We start from the raw sequence: 13,104 nt of genomic DNA on the forward strand, positions 1-13,104 counted from the left end.
ACTACCTTACATAAACAGCAGTAGGCTTACTACAGAAAATAACAACACCAAAATACCAAAGCATCTCTTCTTCATTGGCCTTGTCTTTGAGAGAGTGGGGGGCTGTGAATGCATCCAAGCCAAGGCAGGGGTGCAGAAGGATCCAGGCAGGGTTGGATTGTAAGGTTCAGAGGTCAGGAGGGGTTAGAGGTCAAGGTTGAGTGTTCAGCAGGCATTGTTGCTCCCTGGGCCGTGAGGCAGGATGGTGTTGGGGGGCTGGACTGTAGGGTTCAATAAGGGTCCAACTTAATCCTTCTGTGTAGGCAGCATGTGAACGTCATCCCACAGATCTGAAACACACACACACACAATTGTGAAGGTCAATCAAGGGTAAAGGTCAGTCGTCATGGTAGCATAGTGGGATAGCATGAGGAGAATGGGTTAGGGATGAGAGGGTGAGAAAGTGTATGGTTACTATGGGAACAGGAGTGCCGAGCAGCCATTATTGCAGCAGTGGTGAAATTGGGCCTGTGGTGGCCAGTGGTGAATGTTAGAGCTCCCACTATGACTGTTGTTGGAGAGAGATAATCTGTGAACAAACATACATTTAGCAACATCCATTTTTCAAAGGACATTTCTGTCTGAAGCACTGCCAACATTCTCAAAACCCTAATTTAGTGTTATAAACCATTAATAATTAATCCACTAATAAAATCACAAGATTAAACTGAGGGAAAATATTGGATACAATGAAATGGAAGTTTTACAAAGAAATATGGTGTGAAGAATATGTTTTATGATGTTTTTGGCATTTTGTGTGAGGCATATAAAATAATAAGTAATAACAAATTATTAATGTAACATATGTAAATACTTAGAAAGGAGTCTATGGACACAAGGAGTGTGGCACTTTGGGGGTTTATGATGCAAAACATTTTGCCTAGTGCACTCCAAATTCTCAACACCGAGCACAAATATCTTGCAATAAGTGTTGAGACCAGCTTTACTTGAGAAAGCCCTAAACATTGCTTTTGTTAGTTCCTTAATAGGTTATACATCAGATAAATTGATTGTTTATTCAAACACACTTGATATTTCTTCTCCTTAAGTACGCAAACGCTTCTATAAAGTACATTCAAAACTCCACTTGTGAGTCATCTCAGTTAGAGATTTAAAATCCTATGAATACTTTGTGTGTAGGAAAAAATAAGGAAGTGAAGGGCTGCTGGGATACAACAGTAGAACTTTGTAGGTACTTTGGTTGCTCTGAGAAAAATAAGTACTTTTCAGCTAGCGGCAGGACGGTCTAAGGGAGCTTTAGTTGCCGCTTGTTTGGATGAAGGAGCCGACATAAATAAAATGAGATGAGATTAGGGTAGAGAAGAAATGGGAGGATACAACAGGCCTTTACGCACGCAACATAGGCACACACACACACACACACACTTGTGTTGCCAATAGCCTTAAACCCGTCACTATTTCTAACAGGATCATCCCATATCATCACTATTAAGGGATAGGGGATATGAAAGGTCTCATTGATCTGTCAGACAAAAGCAGAGTTACAATAATACACAGGGGAAATGGCTGAGAGGTTAGGACTTAGATGAGCCACATTGGCTGGAGGGGGGTATGTGACGGATGACAAATGGGAGGGCTGAGATTCAATCAACGGCCCCCCTCCAAGTCTTCTCCTCTCCGAGGGTATTATCGACCGGGGTCACAACGCGGGGAGTAGACTCGTCAAAGAAGGCCTTGGCGGCTCGGCACTCAGGGCGTTTTTTACGATGCCTCTAACCCTGCCAGCACCACATGACACACAGCGAGGAGGAAGAGGATGACTCACAACTCACAGAAAGATGGAGGGAGAGGAGGAGGAGGAGACAGAGGAGGGAGAAAGAGACGGATGAGGAAGGAGGGAGGGAGGAGGAGACGGGGGATGGAGGAGGAAACGGAGGAGGGAGAAGGAGGGAGAAGGAGGGAGGAGGAGGAGGAGGAGGAGGAGGAGGGAGGAGGAGACGGAAGAGGGAGGAGTCGGAGGAGGAGACAGAGGAGGGAGGAGGAGGGAGGAGGAGGAAGAAGGGAGGAGGAGAGGGAGACTGAGGAGGAGGCAGAAGGAGACGGAGGAGGGAGGAGGAGGGAGAAGGAGGAGGTGACAGAGGAGGGAGAAGGAGACGGAGGAGGGGGGAGGAGACAGAGGAGGAGGAAGAGACAGAGGAGGAGGAAGAAGGGAGGGAGGGAGGAGGAGACGGGGATGGAGGAGGAAACGGAGGAGGGAGAAGGAGGGAGAAGGAGGAGGAGGAGGAGGAGGGAGGAGGAGACGGAAGAGGGAGAAGGAGATGGAGAAGGGAGAAGGAGGAGGGAGAATGAGGAGGGAGGTGGGAGAAGGAGGAGGGAGGAGGGAGAAGGAGAAGGAGGAGGGAGGAGGAGGGAGGAGGGAGAAGGATGAGGGAGAAGGAGGAGATGGATGACAGAATGTGCTAAAACTTCCTACCTGCTCGTTAGTTTAGGGTTTGGAATGACGAGGAAGATTAAGAAAGTAGTTTCAATGAGAAATTCATTGTACAGGTTTCTTTCAAATCTGGTGAAGCACACCTGTCGTTCGCTTTTATCTGTGGGCATTAATCTCATAGTCTAGTCTGTGGGAGCACTTCAGTAAACTGTTTGTTCTGCTCATGACCTCCTTGGATTGTGAATAATGTTGTCAAGCACTTTCAGCCATGCAAAGGTCAAAGGTCAACATGCATGTGGAGGTCAGCCTGGTGTTCCTATCGGGGTGGGCGTCGCTCGGTGGTACCGAGAATAAAGCACAGGCCAGGAAAAATAGCATGCAACCAGATCAACTGTCTCTTTGTTTTCTTCACACACACACACACACACACACACACACACAAACACACAATAGACACAATCACAAACATAGAAATACACACATCCAGACACCAACACAGAACAAACATTGAAATGTTCAAATAGACACAAACATAGAACACATTTTCCCACAATGCCCTCCAACCTTGTCCCGTCCCCACCGAGTGTGACCAGACAGAGGCTTAGCCAATCACACGGCAGAGAAGTCCTCCTCCTCTTCTTTATACAGCAGATAGATAAAGCAGGCCGTCAACATGGCCCCGGCCAGCTACAGAGGTCACACACACACACACACACAGAGAGAAATACATGCACGTACAGAAACACACACACAGACATACATAGACACACATGTAAACACACACACATGCATACACACAGACATACATAGACACACACACATACACACACACAGAGGGGTTAGTGACCTATATTAGACAAAGTATTGGGGGATACTGAAAGAGGACAGAGACTAAATTGATTAGCATACACACAACCAAACTAAGAACAAAGGTACAGAGACTATTAATATTTCAATTATTAAAGACAGAGAGAAACAGTTGAAACAGAGATAGTACACACAGAGACATCACTGACAGACTGACATTACTGACATACAACTGACAGACAATCAGACAGAGACACCTTCAAGCCCTAGAGAGAAGAGGCCATTTAGATCAAAAGCTGGTCTAAATTAGTTTGGGACAAGGCTGTATCAATATGTTATATTAAATCGAAATGAATTATCTAAGCCTTGTTTTCTCGTCATACGAAGATCATTTATTGAGAATACGACTATAATATTGTAAATAAGCAAATAAATGGCACAGTCTGGAATTATTTAGTCATTAACGGCGTAGCTCAGTTGGTAGAGCATGGCGCTTGCAACGCCAGGGTTGTGGGTTCGTTTCCCACGGGGGGCCAGTATGAAAATGTATGCGCTCACTAACTGTAAGTCGCTCTGGATAAGAGCGTCTGCTAAATGACTAAAATGTAAAATGTAAGCGGTACCACAGCTAGATAGGAGATTTCTTGCTCCTGACCGCAAAACATCTAGCTTGGTCCCAGATGTGTTTGTGCTGTATTGTGTGCTGTATATAACTGACTCATGTAGCATGACGAGAGTTGGCTAGACAGCACAAACTAATCTGGGATTTGGCTACTAAACATCACCGTACTTTAAAAACAAACCTCTCAACCCGAACATCACATCCCAAGCTTGACGAAAACACCAATCTATGAATTGCATTGGCTGAACCGTAAACCATTTTCAGGAGATCAATCCATGTTTGGAGGATGGAGATTCCAGTCCAGTCCCTGTGTAGTTTATTTGCAGAGAGCAGATCGATTGTGGAGAGCAGCCGCCCCATCCAACAGTTATTACAAAGCATGCTGGGAGAGAAAGGTATACCGTTTCCTGTCCATGGCCCCATCTCAATTTATCTTTCCTCGATTCTTTACATCCTATCTCATCACACATTAGGCTGAGGGGAGGGACCTTTCTCTTCCGATACTGCTGAGAAGGGTTAGGGTTATATCAATCATAAACCTTTATACTGTAAACAACATGAGTTTCAAGTACGGAAATGTGAAGTGCACATTTGGACTCACAGGTGTGCGGTTTGCTTGTATGACATCAAAGCAGTATTTATTATCATCCTCAACGTCTCATCTTTCAGAACACATAGACTCCTCTCGATTTACAGCATTTCCCTCACTCAGACAATAACAAATGTGCAAACATAGCCCAATTAGCGGGAGGGATGGGGGCATCTTCTTGTCGCTAGCAGTGCTCAAGTTCATAACGGCTGTCAGTCAAAACCCATACAGCGCTGTGAACAGGAGAATCTGAGCCCTGACGTCATGTATAGCATGTTACTGTACAGCCACTTTGTTCCAATTCAGGCGCTTATTAATGACAAAATCTGCCATTTTTAACCTGTATAGAGTGGAAAGGGCTACGAGCTTGGTCCATCTGAGGCCTCAGCAAATCAAATCACAGAATGTGAATGGGATCGGATTACAGCTGGGAGGATAGAGCTGGGGTAATAGAGTGCATTGAAAGGTTGTCTGACCGGTAATAGGAGTTACTGGATGCATTTTTGGGGTAATAGGAAGATTATAACCACTTTTATGTTTTTTGAAATATATACACTACCAGTCAAAAGTTTGGACACACCTACTCATTCAAGGGTTTTTCTTTATTTGTACTATTTTCTACATTGTATAATAATAGTGAAGACATCAAAACTATGAAATAACACATATGGAATCATGTAGTAACCAAAAAAGTGTATATTTTATATTTGAGATTCTTCAAATAGCCACCCTTTGCCTTGATGACAGCTTTGCACACTCTTGGCATTCTCTCAACCAGCTTCATGAGGTAGTAACCTGGAATGCATTTCAATTAACAGGTGCCTTCTTAAAAGTTAATTTGTGGAATTTCTTTCCTTCTTAATGCGTTTGAGCCAATCAGTTGTGTTGTGACAAGGTAAGGGGGGTATACAGAAGATTTGGTAAAAGACCAAGTCCATATTATCGCAAGAAAAGCAAAAATAAGCAAAGAGAAACGACAGTCCATCATTACTTTAAGACATGAAGGTCAGTCAATACGAAACATTTCAAGAACTTTGAACATTTCTTCAAGTGCAGAACCCAGAATTACCTCTGCTGCAGAGGATAAGTTCATTAGAGTTACCAGCCTCAGAAATTGCAGCCCAAATAAATGCTTCACAGAGTTCAAGTCACAGACACATCTCAACATCAACTGTTCAGAGAGGACTGCGTGAATCAGGCCTTCATGGTCGAATTGCTGCAAAGAAACCCCTACTAAATGACACCAATAATAAGAGGTGACCTGCTTGGGCCAAGAAACACGAGCAATGGACATTAGACCGGTGGAGATTTGTCCTTTGGTCTGGAGTCCAAATTTGAGATTTTTGGTTTCAACCGCCGTGTCTTTGTGAACGGATGATCTCACCATGTGTAGTTCCCACCGTAAATCATGGAGGAGGAGGTGTTATGGTGTGGGGGTGCTTTGCTGGTGACACTGTCTGTGATTTATTTAGAATTCAAGGCACACTTAACCAGCATGGCTACCACAGCATTCTGCAGCGATACACCATCCCATCTGGTTTTGGCTTAGTGGGACAATCATTTCTTTTTCAACAGGACAATGATCCAACACACCCCCAGGCTGTGTAAGGGCTATTTTACCAAGAAGGAGAGTGATGTAGTGCTGCATCAGATGACATGGCCTCCACAATCCCCCGACCTCAACCCAATTGAGATGGTTTGGGATGAGTCGGACGGCAGAGGGAAGGAAAAGCAGCCAACAAGTGCTCAGCATATGTGGGAAATCCTTCAAGACTGTTGGAAAAGCATTCCAGGTGAAGCTGGTTGAGAGAATGCCAAGAGTGTGCAAAGCTGTCATCAAGGCAAAGGGTGGCTATTTGAAGAATCTCTAATATAAAATATATTTTGATTTGTTTAACAATTTATTGGTTACTACATGATTCCATATGTGTTATTTCACAGTTTTGATGTCTTCACTTTTATTCTACAATGTAGAAAATAGTAAAATATAAAGAAAAACCCTTGAATGAGTAGGTGTGTCCAAACTTTTGACTGGTACTGTATATTTTTGTGGAAAGCCTTTTATTGATATAAAAAAAGTGTATTTTTTTAAGCAATAGTCTCACCTCTTAACCCGTTACTCTCCTAAGACAAACAAGCAAAGGTTACCTTGCCATCTCTCTCCCTTTCTGTTCACAATCTCTATTGAGCTTGTCCCCACCTATCCATCAAGATACTAGCTAGCATTGAAGACATTTCAACAGTAAGGCTACCAATATCCACAGTAGCAGATTACATCCACTATTATCACAACATTATATTGATATCCATGAAATTTGTGATACCACAAATCCCCAAAAACAACATGATAGTTTGTGGTAGTCTGATGGTGATAGCTTGTGTCTGTAGTGAGGTGCTACCACAGAACTATAATAACGGCTCATCATTTCCTGTTAATAAAGCCACTGGTCAGTGTTGGGGGACCTACCTGTAGACAGGCCACTCCTATCCCCACAGCTCCAATGATCAGCAGGTGGTCAGCCAGGAACTGCTCCAGCTTGGTGATGCAGCCACCCTGTGGGGCAGAGGTTACAGGTCAGGGGTCAAATCACTTCACACACACACATGAGCCCACACATGTATGATGCACACTCACTCACGCACGCACACACGCACAAACACACACATACACACACAGACACACCTGATTGGTGTAGTCAGTGTCTATCATATTTACATCAATCCAATGCTTTTAAATCCTTGAGGGGGTGTGAACAAGGAGAATTGGAATTGGGCTATGCTCTTCAATTACCATAGTATATTTATCAACTCTACCCTCTCTGGCTCTGTCTATGGCCCGTCTCCACATTGCTGCAGCAGAACAAAGAGCAGCTTTGGTGAATGTGTGTGTGTGTGTGTGTGTGTGTGTGTGTGTGTGTGCGTGTGTGTGTGTGCGTGTGTGTGTGTGTGTGTGTGTGTGTGTGTGTGTGTGTGTGTGTGTGTGTGTGTGTGTGTGTGTGTGTGTGTGTTTGTGGTATAGAGTTACACTGCAGAGAACAAACTACAGTAAGATAAAGGGCTTGGGCAGCCTGAGAGGAGTGGAGAGAACAGTGGGATGCATTAGGTCTCTCTCAGGAGGATCCTTCTCTGACCACACACACACACACACACACACACACACATGCACATGCACAGTCACTCAGATGTGGGTAGAGGGGGCATTGAGAAGCCATGGATGGATGGAGTGCACGTAAACATCCATGTACAGTCACCTCCGTACATCCGGTGTCATACTGTTTTACCAAAGAGCTTTGACTGAGTGGGTTGTTTTAAGCCATGTTGTGAGTCACAGTTCTGAGGACATTTCGAAAACATCTCAGCTTCCCAGACAAGTGAAAACACATTGACGAGCACATTTTGAACCCAAGTGTTTTCCGAGTGTGTGGGGAGCTGTCAACCATTGCTGACTTCCTAAATGCACAGTAAATATTTCAGTTCCACCCATATAAACTTTGTTTCATTATAAAGAGATTTTCTCAAAGTTTCCCTCCTCTGAACTGGAGTGACACTGACAGGTGGAGTGATAAGAGCGGGAACCAAGGAGCGCGACGTGTGTGTGCGGGCGTGTGTGTGTGTGTGTGTGTGTGTGTGTGTGTGTGTGTGTGTGTGTGTGTGTGTGTGCGTGTGTGTGTGCGTGTGCGTGTGTGTGAAAGAGAGAAATGAGCACAGACTTCTCCTGCTTGTCACAGATAAAAGCGAAAGGAGCATCTCAAATATTTTATTAATTTCTCCGAGCGCTTATGCTATCAGCCGTTACTGTTAAGAAAGCCTGTCAAATAGAGAAAAGTGGTTGGCAAAAGTGACTTTCCAAACCAGAGTGTTGGACTGTTTTAGTTTCATAGACAGAATAAGTATGGAGGTAGTGGAGCTCTGAGGGACATATCAACTTCCTGTCCCCATTTCAGACATTAGGAATCATATGATGCATAGACCAATACAACCTTTCGGTCCTGAAATATTGATCAAGTGTTCTATGTCGAGATCCATTTATATTTTTGAAATATTATTTTAAGGAATATTTTAGGATCCAACTTGAATTGTATTGATCCATTAGATATGAACAAATGTTTAAATCTGAAATAATTATTAACTGTTCAAGTCCACTGACAGTGCTGGGCTCTGCTGTAATTTCTATGGAATAGAATGACAACATAACACATTTTTACTGTGAAAATGTCCATTTACAACACCCTAAAGTCCATTGTAACCCATTCGGCACATATTTACTGTTGAATAGAATGACGATTTTCCAATGGTCACACCCACCTCAGTCTTGTAGATGTTGGAGGGGTGGTCTCTGCAGCCACAGAGGGTGGTGATGGTCTTACAGCAGCTGTCCGGGACCACCCTGCGCTCCGACTCAGCCGAGGTCACATACACACTGTGCAGCCAATCAAACGAGTTGTTGCTGCCACAGCACTTGAACTGGCCAATGGAAGAAGAAGAGTGGAATTGTGTTTACCGTAAGCTACACTTAGTGGTTGTCTGAAAACCATCACATTTATTTAAAATCAATCAACAAAATATTGACGAGGCAGAAAAAATACATCACATTACAGAATTTTTTTTGTAAACCAAGTCATCTTGCATCATACTGTAGCCCTATAGTGGACGTGACCTTGCATATGATTAACATTGAACCTCACATGCTTCGAGGTGAACAGGGATGATAGTGTGTGTGCATGCATGTACTACGGCGGCTTTATCGGTTGGGTGTAGCAACTAGCTACCATAACTAATGTAAACCATCTTTACCACTGGTGCTCCTGTCCCTTCAAGAAAAACTAAGGCTCATGGGAGATGGAGTCCTTACATCCTGCTGTAGTCTGTCCACGGCCAGGGTGATGGCCTCTTTCCCTGGCTGGGCGTAGTTCTCTGTCATGGTCTGATTCAGGTGCTGCTTCAGCTCCTCACTGAGCTAGGGGAGGAAGAGAGAAGAGAGAGACAGAGGGAGGGAGAGAGGGAGGTAGAGAGGTTGGGAGGGAAACAGAGAGGGAGGGTTAGAGGGACGAAGGGATGAAGGGACGAAGGAAGATGGAATGAAAGAGAGGAAGGGGGTAGACAAGGAGAGAGAGAGAGAGAGAGAGAGAGAGAGAGAGAGAGAGAGAGAGAGAGAGAGAGAGAGAGAGAGAGAGAGAGAGAGAGAGAGAACACCTCAGAGTGATAGAGGAGAGTGAAGTGGGGTTGTCTTGCTTGTGTCAGAGCTTATCTTTACATTTATCTGAACCTCAACTCAACTCCATTCCCTTGAAAGTGAATAAGATCTCCCCTCACCAGGATATTGAGTCTACCATTCATTTCTGATTATACTGAATGAGACTGATGTGTGTGAGATTAGGATGATCTCAGGGCTCAGGGTTGAGGTCTGTCTGGAGATCAGGGCTCAGGGTTGAGGTCTGTCTGGAGATCAGGGCTCAGGGTTGAGGTCTGTCTGGAGATCAGGGCTCAGGGTTGAGGTCTGTCTGGAGATCAGGGCCTTTACACAGGTATCACACACACACCAGGCAAGCATGCACGCGTGCACACAAACACACAAGCGACTACTCAAATGCAATGGAGAGGAAAGGGAGGAAGGGTTATGTATAGAGAACAGACCTGGGTTCAATAAGTACTTATTTTCTTTTAAACACATTAGCTGTGCTTGACTGAGCTTGACTAGCGCAATTGAACCAAGGTTATAGTCCCAGAACTGCACTCCAGGCTCAATTAATAGATCAAAGTATTTTTTAAGAAAACAAATACGAGGGGGAGGGGGAGGGAGGAAGAGGGAGGAAGAGGGAGGAAGAGGGGGAAGGATACACAAGAGGATGAAAGATGAAGGTGGAGAAGTAGTCACACTCACCCTCTGGTAATACACATAGGCCAGGACTCCTGCCACCAGCTCTATGAGAAAGATCAGCAACAGACAGCAGAAATACTAGAGAGAGAGAGGGGGGGGGGGGATAGGGAGGGAGAGAGAGATAGAGAGAGAGAGAGAGAGAGAGAGAGAGAGAGAGAGAGAGAGAGAGAGAGAGAGAGAGAGAGAGAGAGAGAGAGAGAGAGAGAGAGAGAGAGAGAGAGAGAGAGAGAGAGAGAGAGAGAGAGAGAGAGAGAGAGAGAGAGAGAGAGAGAGGGAGAAATAAATCAGTCTTAACACAGTTCAGTTCAACACTTACAGGCAAAACTCTCTCTTGTTTATAAGACAAAATGCTGCAATAATTGCATGTCTCTGTTTAGAACAGTCACACTTAAGATCTTTGCGACACTCACTCTTAGACTCCTACCAAAAGTCACTCAGTTATTGTGACAATGCAGATATAAAGCGTTCCATTAAGTGTCTTTGTATTGTCACGCACCCGCATTCCCAAAGCTGACAAAGAGAAAGAAAAAATAACAGAGGAATAGAGAGCAATGTGACAGTGTGCAGAATGAGGGCAAATTAATTAGGTGAAATGAATGAGGGGAAATGAATGAGGGGAAATGAATGAGGGGTGTGAGATGACTGTCATATTTGTCCTAGCAGAAAAAGAGAGGGGGAATAGAGAGAGAACAGAGTGTAGAGGGAGGGGGATACCTTTCATATTTGAGAAAGAGAGAGAGAGGTTTTGATTTCTGCCCCAGACATGCTGTTGACAGCTAAATGTACTGAGAACTAAGAGAGACATAAAACACCTCTCTAGCTCCTGAGGGAACAACAATGAACAGAACACCACACACCCTGCAACACCTCCAAACCAGTACTCAGTCAAAAATAAATTGCAACACCTCCAAACCAGTACTCAGTCAAAAATTAACTCCAACACCTCCAAACCAGTACTCAGTATAAAACCCTGCAACACCTCCAAACCAGTACTCAGTAAAAAAAAACCTGCAACACCTCCAAACCAGTACTCAGTAAAAAACCCTGCAACACCTCCAAACCAGTATTCAGTAAAAAAAAAACTGCAACACCTCCAATCCAGTACTCAGTAAAAAACTCTGCAACATCTCCAAAACAGTACTCAGTAAAAAACTCTGCAACATCTCCAAACCAGTACTCAGTAAAAAACCCTGCAACACCTCCAAACCAGTACTCAGTAAAATAAAACTGCAACATCTCCAAACCAGTACTCAGTAAAAAAAAACTGCAACACCTTCAAACCAGTACTCAGTAAAAAACCCTGCAACACCTCCAAACCAGTATTCAGTAAAAAAAACTGAAACACCTGCAAACCAATACTCAGTAAAAGAAAACTGCAACATCTCCAAACCAGTACTCAGTAAAAAAGAACCTGCAACACCTTCAAACCAGTACTCAGTAAAAAAAACCTGCAACACCTCCAACAGCAATATTGACAGAATCATAAAGCTTTGATCCAGAGATTAGCTACTGTATGATTATGTTGGACGTGAAATCCAGGCTTCATGGGAGACAAAATACAGGTAAGACTTTCTTTGAGTCTCTTCTGGATAATGAATCATAATAATAAATGGGATTTAAACTGCCTTTCAATAATGAGTTCTAAATGATGCACTGGAGGCATAAATAAATGTATATTCACTCCTATGGATCATCAGCCATTATGAATGAATCAAGTGTTATAGTGCATCCAAAATCCATCCAACACATTTCTAAAAGGAGCTATGAGCTGTTATGGATGCTTATAGCAATGCTTATAAAATCTATGCTACGGGGTGATATAACTAAGGTGCTATAAACGAATCTACTGTGGGTGTTTCATAGAAATCATTACCACAGAATACAACATTAATAGAAAAACACTTTGGTAAAACAAAACCATCATTAGTATGCTACTGGAGAAGGAGAGGAGCTAAAAATATCACACAAGTCTCAGTGGACTAATTAGCACCTTATTAGCTCATTAGTCTGGGAAGATATCAATATGTATTGATATCAATGAGAAATGGGGGTGGCTGTGGGGTATGCTGTTCCAACCAACCATTATCTGCTGTGCAAAATCTTCTCCTGTATCATTGTGATATAACACTGTTTGGATTTAACAGCAGAGTATGTAAATGGTGAGTATGTTTCGCCCACACACACACACACACACACACACACACACACACACACACACACACACACACACACACACACACACACACACACACACACACACACACTCCGGGCGGGTGCCACACCGTGGATTCTGACGAAACAAGATAAGAGCTAATTAGCACCTTATTAGCTCATTAGTCTGGGAAGATATCAATATGTATTGATATCAATGAGAAATGGGGGTGGCTGTGGGGTATGCTGTTCCAACCAACCATTATCTGCTGTGCAAAATCTTCTCCTGTATCATTGTGATATAACACTGTTTGGATTTAACAGCAGAGTATGTAAATGGTGAGTATGTTTCGCCCACACACACACACACACACAGACACACAGCACACACACACACAGCAAGAATGGACTAACAAGACTGGTGCTTGAGCTTTTTAGAGAGCTATACACACACACACACACACACACACACACACACGCACACTAAATACACACACACAATTAATCATACAAAAACTAACCCTACACACTAACCCACTCTCTAACCCCTAACCCTACACACTAACCCTACACACTAACCCTACACACTAACCCACTCTCTAACCCTACACACTAACCCTACACAC

The 13,104-nt window shown here is 43.7% G+C and overlaps 1 protein-coding gene across 1 annotated transcript; it reads right to left on the reverse strand.

Moving 5' to 3' along the window:
• Positions 1 to 252: 252 nt before the first annotated feature.
• Positions 253 to 11,048, reverse strand: tspan11 (tetraspanin 11; the record flags this gene model as incomplete). Its single annotated transcript, XM_084161578.1, has 8 exons — positions 253 to 329; positions 2,996 to 3,118; positions 6,917 to 7,003; positions 8,755 to 8,913; positions 9,302 to 9,406; positions 10,331 to 10,405; positions 10,824 to 10,837; positions 11,042 to 11,048. The coding sequence occupies 7 exons, from the start codon at positions 11,046 to 11,048 to the stop codon at positions 3,041 to 3,043; spliced, it is 525 nt and encodes a 174-aa protein (XP_084017704.1). The 3' UTR covers positions 253 to 329; positions 2,996 to 3,040.
• Between the last annotated feature and the right edge of the window lie 2,056 nt (positions 11,049 to 13,104).

Source organism: Coregonus lavaretus (assembly GCF_964263955.1).
Source record: "Coregonus lavaretus genome assembly, chromosome: 5".
NCBI classification, from domain to species: Eukaryota; Metazoa; Chordata; class Actinopteri; order Salmoniformes; family Salmonidae; genus Coregonus; species Coregonus lavaretus.